General features: G+C 40.8%; 1 protein-coding gene across 4 annotated transcripts in view; it reads left to right on the top strand.

Annotated features, from left to right (window-relative positions):
- Positions 1–21,970, top strand: part of brm (ATP-dependent helicase brm) — a 136,364-nt gene that overhangs the window by 40,561 nt on the left and 73,833 nt on the right. For all 4 annotated transcript variants that reach the window (XM_068395055.1, XM_068395054.1, XM_068395052.1 and 1 more), the window contains exons 4-9: positions 972–1,093; positions 5,584–5,722; positions 7,767–7,969; positions 8,787–9,084; positions 10,058–10,304; positions 12,275–12,495. In XM_068395055.1, coding sequence (XP_068251156.1) covers positions 972–1,093; positions 5,584–5,722; positions 7,767–7,969; positions 8,787–9,084; positions 10,058–10,304; positions 12,275–12,495 — 1,230 coding nt within the window. The remainder of the gene's footprint in view (positions 1–971; positions 1,094–5,583; positions 5,723–7,766; positions 7,970–8,786; positions 9,085–10,057; positions 10,305–12,274; positions 12,496–21,970) is intronic.

Below are 21,970 nucleotides of genomic sequence, written 5' to 3'. Positions count from 1 at the left end.
AAAGAAGTAAATCACTATGTAAATGAGGAGGGATTGTATCCTCGTAGTAATTGATCGCAATTCCAGAAAGTTATTTGAATTTTCTTAGAATACAAACCAAATTCATTTACAATAGGTTGGCCAGGGCACCAGCCACCTTTTTAGATACTGCCGCTAGAGAGTTATGGGGTCCTTTGACTGGCCAGACAGTACTACTCTGGATCTTTTTCTCTGGTTACAGTTCACATTCCCTTTGCCTACGCATACACCGAATAGTCTGGCCTATTCTTTACAGATTCTCCTCTGTCCTCATAGACCTAAAAACACTTACTACCAAGCAATTCCTCTTCACCTAAGGGGTTAACTACTACACTTTAATTGTTCAGTGGCCACTATCCTCTTGGTAGGGTAGAAGAGAGACTTTAGCTATGGTAAGCAGCTCTTCTAGGAGAAGGACACTCCAAAATCAAACCATAGTTCTCTTGTCTGGGGCAGTGCCATAGCCTCTGTACCATGGTCTTCCACTGTCTTGGGTTAGAGTTCTCTTGCTTGAGGGTACACTTGGGCACACTGTTGTATCTAATTTTTCTTCCCCTTGTTTTGTTAAAATTTTTATAGTTTATATAGGAAATATTTATTTTAATGTTACTGTTCTTAAAATATTTTTTTTTTCCTTGTTTCCTTTCCTCACTGGGATATTGTCCTGTTGGGGCCCTAAGCTTAGAACATCTTGCTTTTCCAGAGTGAGAGAGAGAGTGAGAGAGTCAAACTATTTGAAATTGTGTTACCATGAATTTAGAAATTTTGAATTCAAGTTTTAAAGAATTAAACTTGAAAGTACTCTCCGAACATATATTACTTTGTTTCCTCTTTTGTACTAGGTGCAGAGAACTCATGTGAACATCAAGTGAAAATCTGACAGAAAAATATTAACTATAATGATGTTGAAAAGAAAAAAATGGGGAGATGAGTAAATTTGTTTGATATTTCAGATGCCCCAGGCTGCACCTGGAGGTCCAGTCACTGCACCAGGCGGAAAAATTAGTCGTGTCACACCTATTCAGAAACCTACTGGAATTGATCCTTTGATACTCCTACAGGAAAGAGAAAACAGGTAAGTCATAAAATAGATAAGTCATAAAATAGATAATGGATTCACATTTGTTCATAGTTTATTGGTTATAGATTTACAAGTTACGTAAGGTATTTGTAGAAAGTTAATTTAAGCCATCATTGTTTTGGCTTTGAACAATGTTGAATGGTTTGTTTAAATGAAGTTATGTAGTTGAGAGATGATAAGTGAACTCTTCGGCTCACCTGTAATCCAAAGGAGGAATTTCTGGTAGAGGTCGATGAATGTACTGTACTCTGGGCATTACTGGAAACTGGCTGTAGTGACCCTACCTCCCCCAAGCTGCTGAATTTTTTAGCTTTCTACTTGACCTCTGCGTCTGTCTCTTTTACTATTACTTATAGTGCAACTGGGAATTTCTTCCAGTGTCACCTTAGTATGGAATGACCTCCTTGCCCCAGTTCTTGGCCTTATAGCTCAAATTTATTAAATAAGCCAAGGATAATTTGCGCTCTGCTTTGATGTACAATATTTTCATTTTAAGTAAGCTTATACTGTCTTAGTTTTGCAATAATTATTTTGTGATTACAGAAGTAGGAAAATAAAAAAGGTAGAAATCCATTTGTGAACAAAGAAATCCTCATAACCTAACTATTGTAGTAATACATCGGGATTCGATCATAATTCGTTCCAGAAAAATAGTGGAATACCAGTTCGTTCGAATACTGAATCCTTATTTCCCATTACAAATAATGTAGAAGTGAATAATGCATTTCAAGCCCCAGTTGATTCGCTATTAGCATAAAAAAGTGATGCAGTTATGTAGTTTTTACACAAACATTAGATATAATAGCATATAGCATAAAATTCTCAATAAAAAACGAAAACAAATGTCATTTTAACATGAGAAAACTTAACTTTTTTGTTGCGATATGGCATTGTAAGTGGATGGTGGTGTGGGGAGGAAGGGAGGAGTAATTGCTGACGGGGGAATTCCCCTTCCATAAAAACATCTGGTAATTGAGGTTGGGTTTTTTTTTTCCTTGTTTTTTTTTTTTTGTCCCTTTTGGTCAGGTCTTTCTTTAATTAAAAACCATCAAAAACAATTCCTTTCAATATTACCACTTGAGAGTTATGGGGTCTTTTGACTTGCTAGACAGTACTACATTGGATCCGACTCTCTGGTTACGGTTCATGAGCCAACATCTCCCGCTGTAGGACAACCACAGGTCCTATCTCCTATGGGAACTCCTCAGGGTCTTGAAGAAAAGAGCTGCACTTTGTTTTTTTTCTCTCACCAGCTTTGATCAGAGACGACAGTGGAACAGAGGAATGTTACTGTGCTCCAGGCCACATCTCCTGTTTCCAAAGAGTGAAGTTGAGGCAGCTGTGGCAAAGCGTAGGACTGGTAGTTATGATTCTCTAATACAATGTGCAGTAGCCTTTAAGGATCATGGCTTTGCAAAGATGGCTGCAGCCATGCCTTCAAAGGGATCAGGTGTAATCCACCATCTTCAGGAAAACATTCCACCAAGGAGTGTAATTCGCAATTGTCAGTGTATAAACTGCACAAGTTAAACAAACCAAGTGACCACATAGTAAATTCTAAAGACTGCAAAGCTTATGACTTGGAATTGAAAAGACTAGCAGAAAATACTGATCATGGTTACTAAGGATGTCATAAAATGTGGCTATGTAAATATACAATCTGTAGGTAATAAGACTATTCAAATTCAAGAATTGATAAACGAGAAATATTTGGATATGCTAGCATTATCTGAAACATGGTTAAATAACTTGGACAAGGCAAAGATCACTGAAATCCCCCCCCCCCCACACACACACACACACACGCCTTCTTTCACATACCGAGAGAAGGTAGGTCTGGTTGGGTTGTCGGACTCAAATCTCAAAATGCTAAAAAGAACTAGTGTAACAAGCTTTGAATATATAGAAATAAACTTTACGCCAAAAAAACAGAAAAATATCCTTTGTAACAATTTACAAACCTTCTAGAACAAACACTAGTATCTTTTTTGAAGAATTCGGTGCTCTCATTGAGATGATTATCATGGAGAAAAACGAATTAGTTATCTGTGGAGACTTGAATTTTTGTGTGGATGACGCATCAGATCCTGAGGCTTTGGCATTTAGTGAGTTATTAGAATCATATCGACTAGTGAAGAATATCGACTGTACAACTACTTTAACTAGGCATACGTTGGACTTAGTTTTAATGACAGTCGTACAACAGTGACAGTTTAACAGTTAATGAACATTACGCGATATGAAACATTAAATACTCTGAACGAACAAGGTAAAACGACAGTGGATGTCCTGTAGAGAGAGGGTTCCCCTGCTGTATGGGACCGGAAAAGCAGCCATCAAAGTAAGTAAAGTAAAAAGTGAGAATGGGCAACATGGTTTGACCGATCTGGAGTAAGTTTCTTTGGTATAGTTGTTTAGTGCCTTTGAGGACCAACATCCACTCCCCCTGACATGCACAATGAAGAAGTTCAACTGGTACCCTTTGAAGTGTAGAAAGCTCTAGCCTTGGTAGTGGAAGTGAAAGGGATGGAGGAGAAGAATGTGCACGAAGTCATTCAAGGCCATTCTGCAAGTTACTACAGTTTACTCTTCATCCCGTTCATTATATAAACAATGCTTTACATTCGTTCTTTGAATAACCCTCATAACTGGCAGAAAGACGGAAATTTTACAGACATTACTTTTATCTCACATGAGTTATAAAGCATCCTCTGAGGATGCTACTAAGTCCTGTACAGGCATGGGACATTTCTAGTTGAAGTGATTGATGAGAAATCCCACAAATTCAGGAGTTTCTTTACCATTTGATGATGATGAACACTGCACCAATGACTTCCCTGGCACCTGAGCTTGTTGACGATTGCATACCTTTGTCCAGCATGGACCTTTTTGTTCAGTTCACTGCGTTGTCTAGTGCCTAAGAGTCGGCTTGCTTGGAGTGTTGCTCCGTCACAGTGCTTCCTTATGCTGATATATGATATTGTTGTTCCTCGTTAATGTAGCCGAGTAGTCTGTCAAGATACTGTGGGAATGATTGCATTATCAATAAAGCTGCCTTCATTTCCCCCTGGTTTATGGGCAGGCATTTTATTGGAAAAACACATGAAAGTGGTCTGATTCTTATGGTGTACATATCACTCCTTCAACATGTCTGTAAAAAGAAGCATTTCCATGGGAGTACACTCCAAGGGAGTGCTCTTGATGTGGTTCTCATTGTTTAGCCACCAAACTATGTTGTTCTGTGCCCCTTGTTCCACCGGAACTATAAGGTTAGGCTGATTGTTGGTATCTGACAAATGTCTCCCTACACCACATGGGGATCTCTGATGGAAGATATCTAGGAATTAAGACACTAATGACTATTATTATTATTATTACTACTTGCTAAGTCACAACCCATTTGAAAAAGCAGGATGATACAAGCCCAGGGGTCCCAACAGGGAAAATAGCCCAGTGAGGAAAGGAAACAAGGAAAAATTAAATATTTTAAGAACAGGGACAACATTAAAATAAATATTTTCTATATAAATTATAAAAACTTAACAAAAGAGGAAGAGAAATAAGATAGAATACCGTCAAGCAAGAGAACTCTACCCCACGACAGTGGAAGACCATGGTACAGAAGCTATGGCACTACCCAAGACTAGAGAACAATGGTTTGATTTTGGCGTGTCCTTCTCCTAGAAGAGCTGCCTACCATAGCTAAAGTCTCTCTTCTACCCTTACCAAGAGGAAAGTAGCCACTGACAGTGCAGTAGTTAACCCCTTGGGTGAAGAAGAATTGTTTGGTGATCTCAGTGTTTTCAGGTGTATGAGGACAGAGGAGAATCTGTAAAGAATATGTAAGACTATTTGGTATATGTGTAGGATGTCCAAGCAGCTATTGCTAGTGTTGTGCTGCTGGTTTTGTTGCAAGAGAAAAATTCTAGTTACCTTTCCGAGTCTGGAGTGGGCTTGCTGTTGTATTATCTATCAGCATTCCCAGCAACTCCTTCCCTCTCTGGATGAGAAATATAACTTCTCTCGATTTTCCTCAATCCCAAGATCCCCGCCATTGACTACCGACATCTGAATTTCAGCTAGCTGAAGACATTCCTATTACAGATCTCTAGTTAATTTTAGATGTTTTATTTTTTATTAAATTTAGAATATCCAAATACCTTTACAGAAATTGGTTAATCTGGTAAAATCCAATTTTGCTCCATTTTTTAAATTAGTGGTTTTGAATAGTTTCAGTACTGTATTTTAATTTCCTTTGTTATTTAAGTGATTTCTTGGAAGGGATCCCTGTGTCATTTAAAAACAGGGTAAATTTGAGGAGTCAGCATCATCAGTGGTGTAGGCTTTTGTTAAGACTTCATGTAAGGTTTTATCAATTGCTTTTCATAAGGGGCTTAAGGAAATAGTTTATTTTCATTTTCATATTTTGTGTTTATAATGGTACTAATTTACATTGGATTTACCTAATAATTGGTCCTTCACAGGTTGGCTGTTCGAATTGCTCATCGCATAGATGAACTCAGTGGTCTCCCAGCTACGATGGCAGAAGATTTGAAGATGAAAGCCCAAATTGAACTTAGAGCCTTACGACTTTTAAATTTTCAACGCCAATTACGTGCTGAGGTATGTTTGTTTTCCAAAGTTTCATTTAGTATTGTCATACATACATACATATACCAAGGCACTTCCCCCAATTTTTTGGGGGGTAGCCGACATCAAACAAATGAAACAGAAAAGGGGACCTCTCCTCTCGACGTTCCTCACAGCCTGACAAGGGACTCGATCAAGTTAGGCTGGTACTGCTAGGGGTGCCACAGCCCACCCTCCCCCGTTATCCACCACAGATGAAGCTTCATAACACTGAACCCCTACTGCTGCTACCTCCGCGGTCTTCCAAGGCACCGGAGGAAGCAGCATAGCCTACCGGAACTGCGTCACAATCGCTTGCCACTCATTTCTATTTCTTGCACGCTCTCTTGCCTCTCTCACATCTATCCTCCTATCACCCAGAGCTTCCTTCACTCCATCCATCCACCCAAACCTTGGCCTTCCTATTGTACTTCTCCCATTAACTCTTGCAATCATCACCTTTTTTAGCAGACAGCCACTTTCCATTCTCTCAACATTGCCAAACCACCTCAACACATTCATATCCACTCTAGCTGCTAACTCATTTCTTACACTCTTTCTCACCCTCACTACTTCGTTCCTAACCATATCTACTCGAGATACACCAGCCATACTCCTTAGACACTTCATCTCACACACATTCAATTTCTGTCTCTCCATCACTTTCATTCCCCACAACTCCGATCCATACATCACAGTTGGTACAATCACTTTCTCATACAGAACTCTCTTTACATTCATGCCCAACCCTCTATTTTTTACTACTCTCTTAACTGCCCCCAACACTTTGCATCCTTCATTCACTCTCTGACGTACATCTGCTTCCACTCCACCATTTGCTGCAACAACAGACCCTAAGTACTTAAAACTGATCCACCTCCCCAAGTAACTCTCCATTCAATCTTGCACCACCCTCCCTTCTCGTACATCTCATAACCTTACTCTTACCCACATTAACTCTCAACTTCCTTCTCTCACACACCCTTCCAAATTCTGTCACTAATCGGCCAAGCTTCTCTTCCGCGTCTGCAACCAGTACAGTATCATTCGCAAACAACAACTGATTTACCTCCCATTCATGTCATTTTCGTCCACCAGTTTCAATCCTTTTCCAAGCACTCGAGCATTCACATCTCTCACCACTCCGTCAATATTCAAGTTAAACAACCACGGCGACATCACACATCCCTGTCTCAGCCCCACTCTCACCGGAAACCAATCGCTCGCTTCATTTCCTATCCTAACACATGCTTTTTACATCTTGTTTGATTAAGATTAGTTGAAGTATGGTTTTATGTTGTGAAGAATTTTTAGTTATGTATGTTTTGTAGAAGAAGAATATTAATCTTTGAATAATTGTATAGATTAGAATTCTTTTTATATAAGAATTTGTAGAACTTACCTTTCTTCTGCCTTCTTGAATTGGCCTTTGTTCCTATAAGTGATACAATCTTTCTACTTTTATAGTAGTGTGACTTCTGTGAAGTTTGAAATGGCCATTAAGGATGGATAGAAAGTATGCATACATATTTCTCATAATGGCTATACATTGACATTCATAATCCTTTATTCTTCGATGACTTTGTACCAGTTCCTGGTGAAGATCTAGCCCAACACCTGCAACATCTTCACTCCGAGGAGGTTGACAGGAGTCATGTTTTTCACTCCTGTTACAGGGTCAGAGTACATTGAATATTTCCCGATTCAGTAAACTAGCCTGTTAAATTAAAGGGACTTCTGTCCTCATAAGAATTACTGTAGTCTCTTATTAAAGGTTGAAGGATTGTAATATGTATAGGAACAAATCACTCAATTTTTAATCTCCCTGCAAGTCCTATGTTGTAGATCAGATTGGCAGTACCTAAATGGAAAGCTTAGCCATTTTCAGGTTTGCTGAAGTCATACTCCTATTAAAGATCTCAGGTTTGTATGGAGATGAAAACTACAAAATGTTTAACAGATTTATGATTCTTAATATAAAAAATCCGAAGTTGTCCAGTAGGGAGATGTATATTTTTATCATTTGACTACTTTGAAGGTTGTTGGGTGCAATAGAAAGGACACAACCCTTGAAACTGCCATCAACATCAAGGCTTACAAGAGGACCAAGCGACAGGGGTTGAGAGAAGCGCGTATCACAGAAAAATTGGAGAAGCAGCAAAAACTGGAAGCGGAGCGCAAGAAACGGCAGAAGCACCAGGAATACCTAAATGCTGTGTTACAGCATGGCAGAGAACTCAAGTATGTATTGTGTTTGCATTGTTTGTATAGGATTTTTTTTTTAAGTGACTGCAATTATCTTTGGATTTCTATGATCCCTTTTTTCCTTTGAAATAGAGCTGTGATCTATTTTTAAAAATATAAAGGAAGAAGCATACTGAATATTCTATTGTGGGATAGTGCCATCGATACACTTTTCATGGTGTGCAACAGGCATTACTTTGTGGGTTTGCAGCGTCCCAAAGCCCCCAGTCGTTACCACATTTTAGCATTCTAACCTATCTCGGTACTTCCTCTCTCCCACTTTGCTGTCTAACCTTCTAATTTTTACTTCATAGTGGAACTGCAGGTTTTCCCCATTTGATTATTGGCACTTACTAGCCTTCTTAACCCCAGCTCTGGGTCTTACGGCCCAAATTCTTAAATCTAACCCAATCAAATCAAGATACTGAGCAACAACTGCGTCGAAAATTTAGGTTTTTGTCCTTCACACAGTGTGTCACCTTTTGAAGGGAAGTCCTCTACTAAATGCATCATCAGACAACATTCTTTGTCAAGCTATGCTAGCAACTAAATATTTGATAAACAGAATCATTCATTGTTGATAGCTTGGAAATATGAGGGTAGCTAATTTATGACTTGGATTACCAAGCAAATTTCTTCTGCTCTGTGATAGTGGAGATACACTATATACTGTTGTAATATATCAAGCTGCATTTTTATCATAATGATTTAATGGTAGTTTTGTGTCTATACTGTTGTTATGCTGGACTTGACAAAACTTTTGTTTGAGTTGGTTTCCTATTGATATTGGTCTCACAGCAGTTTTTCATTTCAGGGACTTCCATCGTCAGAATACTCAAAAGATCATCAAGCTAAACAAGGCGTTGCTAATGCATCACATGAATGCGGAGCGGGAGAAGCAGAAGGAGCAGGAGCGCATAGAAAAAGAACGTCTGCGTCGCCTCATGTTGGAGGATGAAGAAGGTTATCGTAAGCTCATTGATGAGAAGAAAGACAAACGATTGGCGTATCTCCTCACGCAGACCGATGAGTTTATTGCCAACCTCACTGAGATGGTCAAAGCACACAAAGAAGATCAGCGCCTTAAGAACAAAGAAGAAAAGAAGAAACAGGTGGGTTTATTTTACTCTTTGGTAGCCATTTTTATAATTCACAGATTTTATGATGCGTATCATCGGATTTTTCATGCTGAACAACTTGAAACATTTCAAGCATTATAATTGGTAAAATTTATTACATTATGTAATATGTTAACCACAATTAGTATATCATAGTCTTAGTGAAATGGCTAGCATAATATTCTAGAAATTAATTTTTTTTCAACCATTCTTATGTTAGGTACGTAAGAGGGAAGTTTGAATGTTACAATGTTGTTAGGTTTCCAAATCTTCTGTGTAGTTCTATACTTTAACCAATACACCTAAATCCTAAGTTGCAATTTGTTATGACTAAAGGCCTATATCTATGAAAACTAAATTAAACTAAATTTAAAAAGATAGTTTATAGAGGCATATTTTACTTGCATTGAATCAGTAAATACTGATATAAAACCTGAAAGAAAGAATTGATGAAGTAAAATTTAGAATAGCACATTGGATAATTGTGAAGTGATTAGTGTTTTACCATATATATACAATATTAACAGTTGCTGTTAGTGCATTCTCAAAATTTTCAGATTATAAGGGATGAAGAGAAATTTTGATGGGAAACGGATATAACAAGATTCTTTTGAGAGAAATATGAGTCTATCAATCACTGGAGACTGGGCTTAGCATCAAGTAATTTTTGTTTTCTTTAAAAATGGATTGTCAACTACCTGAAGTATAATATTGCTTATTATCATATTTTACAGTAGTTACAAATTCAGGACACATTAACAGCAAGAGGTCATATCTCTAAAAAGTATTTAGTAGTTCACAGATGAACTGTTCTGCATTGATTTTGAAGGTATTAAACCCCACCCCCTAAAATACTAGGAACATTAAAACGCTTTCTCATGCAAGAGGGCATAATTCTTTGTATAGAAAGTTATTCTCTAAAAATCAGTGTGACTGTACAGATTTTCCCCCCATTTCCCTTGAACAGCGAGAGGAAAGACGCAAAGCACGGGAGGCTGATAATAGTGAAGAGGGTGGTCCTCAGGAGCGCCACATACCTGTCATGGAATCCGCTACAGGAACTATCGTTAGTGGCAAAGCTGCTCCGTTGGCTAGCAACTTGGAAGCTTTCTTGACGGCAAATCCTGGCTGGGAAGTATTACCTGAGGATGATTCTGAATCGTCTGATGAAGAAAATGTACCTGTAAATAAAGTGGAAACTGTGAAGAGGAAAGGTTAGTGTCCAATATTATGTTTTGGTTGTTTAAACCTTTGACCCCTTTATTTCTTAAATTGGTATCATAGGTTTTCATATGAGAATACAAGCCCATAACTGTTTATGTGGGTGTTTTTTCAGTGAAAGCTTAAATATCGGGATCTTTAAAATGCTTTGGAAGAGGTTTGTCTTTAAGATTATGGGATACTGTATTTGACGGCCTATAAGATGCATCCTCATTTCAGCAGTTCAGATTCAGAAAAACAGTTTTAGTGTATTTAAGCATATGATGTTGAAAACAGTCTAGCTGTACATTACACAAGCAGAAATATACTGTATATTTCCACACATCAGACGACCTTCAGATAAGACAATGTTGAACATAAAGACAAATTTGAATGAATTTGGTTCATATCTGCTGTATAAGACAACTGGTGAATTAGAAAACTATCAGTGCATAGGCTAGCTTTTGTTGCATACTTAAAAATCCAAAAATAAATTAAATAAAGACCATTTTACATCATGCTTTTGCTAAACACTCAACATAAAACCAAAACCACTACTTTGTTTATGTTTCATCAACGATCATAACGAACAGACGAACACATTTACACTTGTATAAGTTTGCTTTTGCAGCAACAGATATTTTACCAAGGATTGGTTATGTAATAATGTTATTAATTTTGTTTTACTTTTTTTATCCTTAGCCATTCATAATGCCTGTAAACAAGATAAGAGCGATTTTATATAAATTTTTTCCTAATAAACGCCGCCTAAAACAGAAAACGTTATTTTGTTTATGTTTCATCGCCGATCATAACGAACAAACAAACACATTTACACATGCAAGTGATAACTAACGATACCAAGAGCTTTTGTTAAAGATGTTATTACAAATATTTTACTTGCCATATCCCTTAAAATTTCTATACATCGCATAAGAGGAAAACCATTTTGTTTGCGTTTAGTTGACAATGAAAAATTTACCGCTAATGACAGTTTGATGTGACAGAGAAGATGGTGCTTGATTGGAGAGAAAGTGTGAGGATAATTCAAATCATGGTGGATTATTACCGTTATTAACGATATTAAAGTTATCGAAGGTTAAGGAAAGAGAACATTAAAAGGTTTCTGAGAACGCAACCGTAATTCGATGTTTTCATTATGTCGACGATGTTTATAAATGCTAGCCACGGCATTTCAGATTAAATTGCTTTTATTTTAACGAATTTATTTTTAAAGCACCAGTAATAATACCAATAATAAAAATAAAATTAGGAGGATGCATGGAGTTTAGGGTAGGTAAAAGTACCGAGCGTAAGCTGGGTTAGATTAGCCGCCCTACAGTAGGTCTCCAACTTTACCTACGATGTATAAGGCGCAGAGCGATTTTTTTCCCCAAAATTTTGGGGAAAAAAGTGTGTCCTATATGGCGTCAAATACAGTAACTTATTTTGTTGTTTTGTATGGTGATCCTGAGTCTTTTTTTGTCTGATTAGAGAAGATCTCCTGGAGTGAATCGTCATGTATCTTTTAAATTTATGCCCACTTTTGATGTTGATCCTTATATTTTTATTAGAAAATTTATTTTTCAACTGTAAGAATTCATTGTATTCATTGACAATCTCCATCCTTTACAGTGTGGTTTTATGAGATATACAAATGAATTAATTGATAACTTATTCACATTGCCAGAAATGTCATTGGGCTCTCCCAAAGTATTTTTTTTTTTAATGAGATGGAGTACAGTATTTTATCAAGTAATATAAAAATAATGTATTTGAAAAATATTGATATAAGGATACAGATACTGTTCAGTTTATTTGTATAGGAAGTATGATCATTAAGAGCATTAGATTAATATTTGAGATATTGTACAATAATTACTTGTTTTTGTTGAACCCCACCAGAAATCAGCTTAGAATTATGTAATTTAGGATTTAAAGCTTTCCGACACAAACCTTATGACTAAAGAACTTTTTCTCTTAGAAGAGGAGGAAGAAACTGCTGAGGAACTAACAGAGAGCAAGTTGGATGCGGTCGAGAAGAATCCCAAAGAGGTCCTTAAGAAGGCCAAAGTTGAGGATGATGAGTACAAAGATGTTACTGGAGAGAAGAATTATTACTCCATTGCCCATACCATTAAGGAAACTGTCACAGAACAGGCAAAGATTATGGTCAATGGTTTATTGAAAGAGTACCAGGTCAAGGTGAGGACTTTTGATAGAACTTGTACTGTTAACAAATATATATTGTTTCCAGGCTTATCTCTTGCACTAAAGGTGAGAAGACCATTTCATGAAGCAGTAGGTATATCTACCATTCAATTTCTCATTCTTTGAAAGTTTTCCGATTTCTTTATTCCTTCCTTGCAAAATGTATGGTAAAATTCATGTAGAAAATATATTTACAATGCTGTATAAAGGTAGTCGTCAAATTACGACCTATGCAATTGACGACTTCGACTTCACAATTACTTTTTTTTTTTTTTTTTTTTAAACTATGATGACGTCACAAGAATGTTTAGAATAGTACACTAACAGGAGAAATATTTCCTTGAAAATAATTTATTTTCTTATTTAAAAATTAATTGATTTATCTGGGTAAGTTAGTATTTTCTTTTATTAATAATATACAATATCCGTTTTCAGTAAAAAATACATTAAGATAAGTTTTAATATCTGTTAAGTTCATATATATCTGGTGACGTCATAATACCTGCGGAAAGCGAGGAGGCAATAGAGTGATTTCCTTCCAATAGGCTCACGATCATTTTTAGTATTCCCATTATTGAAATATCAAGTAACAATACAAAGTATTTCGTGGGTCTGTATTGGTTATGAGTACTACTTAGCGTAAATTTAACTCTACGGTAGTATTATCAGGGATGAAATAAATTTCATCTCTGATAATACTGAGATTGATATTTTTCTAGTGAAAGTATACTAATAGGATAAATGTTTTCTCAGAAATAATATGCAGTACTTTCTTTTGCATTATAAAAATGAAATTCTTTTACTTGGTTAGTTAGTATTCTTTCAGTTCTTACAAGTAGAAAAGAGTTTTACATATTTTGCAAGTCATTCTTTGTCGAGTTCACGTCACATGTCCAGTGACATCTTATTTCTGGCGAAAGGCGCGCTGCAAACCGAATGATTTCCTTTCAGTGTGTTACCGAGTAATCTTATTATTCCCATCATCGAAACATCGAGTACCAATATCAAAGTGTTTCAGTGGGCTGTATCGGTTGTTAGGAATATAGTACTACTTGCCATAAATCTAAGAAAAGTAGTGTGAAAGTGTCATATTTCGGGCAGAAGGCTAGTTGCAAATCAAGTGATTTTGTTTCGATGTATTACCGAGTATTATTAGTTTTTCAATATTAATCTTACCCGATGATCATGTAGCTGTCAACTCCGTTGCCCGACAGAAATCTAAGGTCGGGATACGCCAGCGATCGCTATACAGGTGGGGGTGTACACAACAGCGCCATCTGTGAGCAGGTACTCAAGTACTTCTTGTCAACAAGAACTCAATTTTTCCTCTGTCGTGCCACCGGCAAGACCTACTTGGATACGCTGTTGATTCTGGAGTTGTTTTTCACGATTTTGGTGATGTATTCGCTCTAGATTTTAGCCTTCGCTATTCAGGAAGCTTTATCATTAGCTTAGCAAGCTTTTTGATTTAATTTGGATTAATTGTTAACGAACTTTGCTAGATTTTGGAATCCCCCCTTGACTATTTCTACAATTCAAGATGTCTGACCAGTCTCAAGTCCCTAAGTACAGGCAGTGTAGTGTTAGGGCTTGTTCTAGGCGTCTTCCGAAGGCCTCCATAGATCCTCACACCGTTTGTTCCAATTGTAGGGGTAAATCCTGTCAATTGGAAGATCGATGTGAGGAATGCGCTGGGCTTTCGGAATTCGATTTTAACGAATTCCTTAAAAATGCACGTAGGCTAGAGAAAGATAGGATCAGGAGGAGTTCTTCTCGCTCTGTTGATTTTTCCTCTCCCCATGCCCCTCAACCTTTTCCTTCCCCTGTAGTGGTGACTCCCGACCCTGCTACTAGTGCTCAGCCATCCATGGCGGATATGGTGCGTGCCATTCAGGCTCTTGGTGACAGAGTGGAGTCATTGGCTAATGACCGTAATCAGCTTTTGGCAGATGTCAAAGAGTTGAAAGCGAAAAGTGCAGTGGGAAGTGTTGTTAGTGCAAGTGAAGTGAAAAGTGTCAGTGTCAGTGTTGCGCATGAGGGTACATCTGTTCGTGCCAGTCGTCCTCCCAGTCCGGGACCTCTTGCAAGCTCCCAAGCCCAGGGGAGAAGCAATGTCGAAGGACCAAAGGGTTCGGCAGGCCTTGATCAGCGTACGGATGTACCCTCAGTGGTTGCGGACGTATCTGTCAGAGATCGTCCCATCCACAAACAGACGAATGAGCCCTATCATTCCTCGTCTGTGGAAGAAGTTTCAAGGAGGAAACGATGGACAAAGGTCTCACGACCTCTCAAGCGTAAGGTCCCTTCCGAGCGAGTCCAATGGCCCAGGTGTAGCCACTGGGTCAGTTCGGACTCGCCGCAGTCTTCCGAAGACTGCACACCTCCCAAGAGAGGTAGAGTGGTTCCACAACAGGCTACTGCTCCGTCTGTTGCTGCTCCAACCACGGTAGACCCTAAGTGGTCCATGCTGCAGACTATGCAGTCTCAGCTTGCTGCGTTCATGCAAGAGTATCATGCTGAGAAGGTTGACACTGCACCTGTTAACCTACAACCTGCCGCGGTTGTGCGCTCAGCAGATACTGCGGCTGCCTGCTCCCACACTCCACCTGTGAGAGCTCCACCACCGATGCGCAGTCCACCCTGCCAGACGCATGTTCTTGCTGCACCATCCGTTGACATGCGTGAGCTACCGCATCAGCAGTGGGAAGGTGCTGTAGAGCTGCCGTGTTCTGACACTATGCGGCATGCTCCGCAACCCACGGCAACCCCTCCCACGCACCAGCACTCTGCTTTTGTTGTTGCCAGCTCGCAGACTGACCAGCAGCGGCATGTTGTTGGATCCGCAGCAGCTACGCATGCACCCGTGCTGCCGGATTCAGCCGTTCAGCTTTCTGCTCCGCCTTTGCCACTTCCTACTCAGCTTTCGGATGATGGAGTATCGGATGACGAAGCTGCACATTTGGATGAACCGCACTCCGACTTAGAAGGGCCCAAGTCTACGCCTCCCTCCTTAGACTTTCGTAAAGTCCTTGCCTTGTTCAGGGACTTGTATCCAGAACAGTTTGTGTCTGCAACCCCTCGCTCTCCTCCCTCCGAGTTTGCTCTGGGCATGCAGTCTGCTGCTCCTGCCTTCACCAAGCTTGTCCTCGCACGCTCATCCAAGAGAGCTTTGAGGGTTATGGGAGAGTGGTTGCAGTCCAAGAAGCAACTGGGAAAGACTGCTTTCATCTTTCCGCCTACCAAGCTTGCTTCCAAATCTAGCGTCTGGTATGCCACGGGAGAGGAACCCGGCTTGGGAGTTCCTGCCTCTGCCCAGGGCGACTTCTCAAGTCTGGTTGACTCTCCCCGCAGGCTGGCTATGAGACGATCGAAGATTTGCTGGTCCTTTTCTGACATGGATCATCTGTTGAAGGGAGTCTTTCGTGCTTTTGAGATCTTCAACTTCCTCGATTGGTGTTTGGGAGCGTTAAGCAGAAAGACTTCCCCTTCGGATAAGGACTCTGCCATGCTGATCATGTCTAGCATGGACAAAGCCATTCGGGATGGGTCTGGTGAACTTGCGGCTTCGTACGTGTCGGGAGTGCTTAAGAAGAGAGAACATCTTTGCTCCTTCTTGTCGTCTGGTATCACTCCTTGCCAGAAGTCGGAGTTGTTGTTTGCTCCTCTCTCCAAGTGTCTGTTTCCGGAGGAGCTGATCAAGGGGATGGCTGCCTCGCTGATCCAGAAGGATACCCATGATCTGATGGCATCTTCCGCACGTAAGGCTAAAGCTTTACCTTCCGTGCCTAGACCTTTCCGTCCTGCAGCAGTAGACACACCAGCAACTAGGTTCATCCCGCCCTTTCGTGGCAGAACCTCCAGCAGAGGAGGTACCCGTGCCGACAGTCACCGTGGCAAATCCAAGAAGGGTTCCAAGTCCGCAAAAGGCAGGATCTGACTGCCTTCCTCTCCAGACAGCAGTGGGAGCCAGGCTCAAGCTCTTCTGGCAAGCTTGGGAGAGCAGAGGTGCAGACGCTCAGTCTGTGAAGTGGCTAAAGGAGGGGTACAGAATTCCGTTCTGCCGCAGTCCCCCTCTAGCTACATCTCCCATCAACCTCTCTCCCAACTACAAGGAGAAGGACAAGAGGCTAGCGTTGCAACAAGAGGTGTCGCTCTTGCTACAAAAGGGAGCGGTAGTCATAGTCGGGACCATCAATCCCCGGGCTTCTACAACCGTCTCTTCCTGGTAGCGAAGAAGACAAGAGGTTGGAGACCGGTGCTGGACGTCAGCGCTCTCAATGCTTTTGTCACCAAGCAGACGTTCACGATGGAGACGACGAAGTCGGTCCTAGCAGCGGTCAGGAAGGAGGACTGGATGGTCTCGTTATTATTATTATTATTACTATCCAAGCTACAACCCTAATTGGAAAAGCAAGATGCTATAAGCCCAGGGGCTCCAATAGGGAAAAATAGCCCAGTGAGGAAAGGAAATAAATAACTGAAGAGAACAAATTAACAATAAATCATTCAAAAAAAGTAATGTCAAAAGAGATATATCATATATAAACTATTAACAACGTCAACAACAAATATGTCATATATAAACTATAAAAAGACTCATGTCCGCCTGGTCAACAAAAAAGCATTTGCTCCAACTTTGAACTTTTGAAGTTCTACTGATTCAACAACCCGATTAGGAAGATCATTCCACAACTTGGTAACAGCTGGAATAAAACTTCTTGAGTACTGCGTAGTATTGAGTCTTATGATGGAGAAGGCCTGGCTATTAGAATTAACTGCCTGCCTAGTATTACGAACAGGATAGAATTGTCCAGGGAGATCTGAATGTAAAGGATGGTCAGAGTTATGAAAAATCTTATGCAACATGCATAATGAACTAATTGATCGACGGTGCCAGAGATTAATATCTAGATCAGGAATAAGAAATTTAATAGACCGTAAGTTTCTGTCCAACAAATTAAGATGAGAATCAGCAGCTGAAGACCAGACAGGAGAACAATACTCAAAACAAGGTAGAATAAAAGAATTAAAACACTTCTTCAGAATAGATTGATCACCGAATATCTTAAAAGACTTTCTCAATAAGCCAATTTTTTGTGCAATTGAAGAAGACACAGACCTTATATGTTTCTCAAAAGTAAATTTGCTGTCAAGAATCACACCTAAAATTTTGAAAGAGTCATACAAATTTAAAGAAACATTATCAATACTGAGATCCGGATGCTGAGGAGCCACCGTCCTTGACCTACTTACAATCATACTTTGAGTTTTGTTAGGATTCAACTTCATACCCCATAATTTGCACCATGCACTAATTTTAGCTAAATCTCTATTAAGGGATTCACCAACCCCAGATCTACATTCAGGGGATGGAATTGATGCAAAGAGAGTAGCATCATCTGCATATGCAACAAGCTTATTTTCTAGGCCAAACCACATGTCATGTGTATATAGTATGAAAAGTAATGGGCCAAGAACACTACCCTGTGGAACACCGGATATCACATTCCTATACTCACTATGGTGCCCATCAACAACAACTCTTTGAGATCTACTACTTAAAAAATCAATAATAATGCTAAGAAACGACCCACCCACTCCCAACTGTTTCAGTTTGAAAACAAGGGCCTCATGATTAACACGGTCAAAGGCAGCACTAAAATCAAGGCCAATCATACGAACTTCCCGACCACAATCAAGGGATTTCTGTACTGCATTAGAGATTGTAAGAAGGGCATCACATGCTCCAAGGCCTTTCCGAAAACCAAATTGCAAACTAGGGAATAGATAATTACTTTCAGCAAACCTATTAAGACGTTTTGCCAGAAGACGTTCAAAAACTTTAGATAATATGGGAGTTATGGAAATTGGGCGGTAATCAGTGGGACTTGAGCTACCACAAACACATTTACATAGAGGAGTAACATTACCAATTCTCCAACAAGTGCTAAAAGCTCCTCTTCTTGCTAACTTGCGTAAAATAACAGATAACTTTGGAGCTAAGAAATCTGCTGTCTTTATGAAAAACAAAGGAAAAATACCATTAGGGTCTGAACCTCCATAAGCATCAAGGTCCATCAACAGAGCTTTAATCTCACGAGATCGAAAAGCTAAACTAGTTAGTTTAGCCTCAGGAAAACAGGAATGAGGAAGTTCAAGTTTTTCATTACTCTGCTTACTGTCAAAAACATCAGCCAAAAGGGTTGCCTTTTCCTTTGGACAGTGAGTGACTGAGCCATCTGGTTAAAGTAAAGGAGGAACTGTTGCATCTACACCAAAGAGTGCAGATTTAAGGGTAGACCACCATTTATGTTCCTGAGTTGTACCAGAGAGGGTTTCTTTTATGATTAAATTGTACTCCTTTTCAGTTGAGGCATAAAGTCTCTGAGCAAAAGCTCGAAGCTGAGTATAGTTGTTCCAGGTCAAATCTGATCTGTTACTCTTCCAAAGGTGATAGGCCTCCTGCTTCTCCAAATAAGCACGTCTACAATCATCATTGAACCACGGTTTGTCCTTCACTCGGTACCTTAGCACACCTGAAAGACGCGTACTTTCACGTCCCTATCCATCCAGACTCCCAACCTTTCCTAAGGTTCGTCTTTGGAAAGGTTGTGTACCAGTTCCAAGCCCTGTGCTTTGGCCTAAGCACGGCACCTCTTGTGTTTACCAAACTGATGAGGAATATTGCCAAATTCCTTCACTTGGCAGACATCAGAGCCTCCCTCTATTTGGACGACTGGCTTTTAAGAGCTCCGTCAAGTCGTCGCTGTCTGGAGAATCTCAGATGGACTATGGATCTGACCAAGGAATTGGGCCTCCTGGTCAATATAGAGAAGTCCCAACTCGTCCCATCCCAGACCATTGTCTATCTAGGTATGGAGATTCAGAGTCGAGCTTTTCGGGCTTTTCCGTCGGCCCCAAGGATCAATCAAGCCCTAGAATGCATCCAGAGCATGCTGAGAAGGAACCGATGTTCAGTCAGGCAGTGGATGAGTCTAACAGGGACACTTTCATCGCTGGCCCAGTTCATCGAGTTAGGGAGACTCCACCTCCGCCCCCTTCAGTATCATCTAGCTGCTCACTGGAGAAAGGACATGACGCTAGAGGCGGTCTCAGTGCCTGTTTCCGAAGAGATGAGGTCTACACTGACGTGGTGGAAGAACAGCATTCTTCTCAAGGAAGGTCTACCATTGGCTGTTCAGACCCCCGACCACCGTCTCTTCTCGGACGCATCGGACACGGGCTGGGGTGCGACACTGGACGGACAGGAATGCTCGGGCACGTGGAATCAGGAGCAAAGGACACTTCACATCAACTGCAAGGAGCTTTTGGCAGTTCATCTGGCCTTGATAAACTTCAAGTCCCTCCAGCTAAGCAAGGTGGTGGAGGTGAACTCCGACAACACCACAGCCTTGGCTTACATCTCCAAGCAAGGAGGGACTCATTCGAGGAAGTTGTTCGAGATCGCAAGGGACCTCCTCATTTGGTCAAAAGATCGAAAGCTTTCGCTGGTAACGAGGTTCATTCAGGGTGACATGAATGTCATGGCAGATCGCCTCAGCCGGAAGGGTCAGGTCATCCCCACAGAGTGGACCCTTCACAAGAATGTTTGCAGCAGACTATGGGCCCTGTGGGGTCAGCCCACCATAGATCTATTCGCTACCTCGATGACCAAGAGGCTCCCGATGTATTGTTCTCCGATTCCAGACCCAGCAGCAGTTCACGTGGATGCCTTTCTGCTGGATTGGTCCCATCTAGACCTGTATGCGTTCCCTCCGTTCAAGATTGTCAACAGGGTACTTCAGAAGTTCGCCTCTCACGAAGGGACACGGTTGACGTTGGTTGCTCCCCTCTGGCCTGCGAGAGAATGGTTCACCGAGGTACTGCAATGGCTAGTGGACGTTCCCAGGACTCTTCCTCTAAGAGTGGACCTTCTGCGTCAGCCTCACGTAAAGAAGGTACACCCAAGCCTCCACGCTCTTCGTCTGACTGCCTTCAGACTATCGAAAGACTCTCAAGAGCTAGAGGCTTTTCGAAGGAGGCAGCCAGAGCGATTGCCAGAGCAAGGAGGACATCCACTCTCAGAGTCTATCAGTCAAAATGGGAAGTCTTCCGAAGCTGGTGCAAGGCGAATGCAGTTTCCTCAACCAGTACCTCTGTAACACAGATTGCTGACTTTCTGTTACATCTAAGGAATGTAAGATCCCTATCAGCTCCTACGATCAAGGGTTACAGGAGTATGTTGGCAGCGGTCTTCCGCCATAGAGGCTTGGATCTTTCCACCAACAAAGATCTACAGGACCTCCTTAGGTCTTTTGAGACCTCAAAGGAACGTCGGTTGTCCACACCAGGCTGGAACCTAGACGTGGTTTTAAGGTTCCTGATGTCATCAAGATTCGAACCGCTTCAATCAGCCTCTTTTAAGGACCTCACATTAAAGACTCTTTTCCTCGTTTGCTTAGCAACAGCTAAAAGAGTCAGTGAGATCCACGCCTTCAGCAGGAACATAGGTTTTACATCTGAAACGGCTACATGTTCCTTGCAGCTCGGTTTTTTGGCTAAAAACGAGCTTCCTTCCCGTCCTTGGCCCAAGTCGTTCGAGATCCCAAGCCTGTCCAACTTGGTGGGGAACGAACTAGAGAGAGTACTTTGCCCAGTAAGAGCTCTTAAGTACTATTTAAGACGGACAAAGCCATTACGAGGACAATCAGAAGCTTTATGGTGTTCTGTCAAGAAGCCTGCTCTACCGATGTCTAAGAACGCAGTTTCTTACTACATCAGGCTTCTGATTAGAGAGGCACATTCTCATCTGAAGGAAGAAGACCTTGCTTTGCTGAAGGTAAGGACACATGAAGTTAGGGCTGTCGCTACTTCAGTGGCCTTCAAACAGAACCGTTCTCTGCAGAGTGTTATGGATGCAACCTATTGGAGAAGCAAGTCAGTGTTCGCATCATTCTATCTCAAAGATGTCCAGTCTCTTTACGAGAACTGCTACACCCTGGGACCATTCGTAGCAGCGAGTGCAGTAGTAGGTGAGGGCTCAGCCACTACATTCCCATAATCCCATAACCTTTTTTAATCTTTCTCTTGAAATACTTTTTATTGTTGTTTTTTGGGTTGTACGGAAGGCTAAGAAGCCTTCCGCATCCTGGTTGATTTGGCGGGTGGTCAAATTCTTTCTTGAGAAGCGCCTAGATTAGAGGTTGTGATGAGGTCCTTTAGTATGGGTTGCAGCCCTTCATACTTCAGCACCTAGGAGTCGTTCAGCATCCTAAGAGGACCGCTAGGCTCAGTAAGGAAGACGTACTTAAAAAAGGCAGAGTAATGGTTCAAGTCGACTTCCTTACCAGGTACTTATTTATTTTATGTTTGTTATTTTGAATAACTGCTAAAATGAAATACGGGATACTTAGCTTCTAATGTTAACATGTATGCTGGTCTCCACCCACCACCCTGGGTGTGAATCAGC

The sequence above is a fragment of the Palaemon carinicauda genome, chromosome 20 (assembly GCF_036898095.1).
Source record: "Palaemon carinicauda isolate YSFRI2023 chromosome 20, ASM3689809v2, whole genome shotgun sequence".
Taxonomy (NCBI): domain Eukaryota; kingdom Metazoa; phylum Arthropoda; class Malacostraca; order Decapoda; family Palaemonidae; genus Palaemon; species Palaemon carinicauda.
This window is presented reverse-complemented; position numbering and strand designations above follow the sequence as displayed.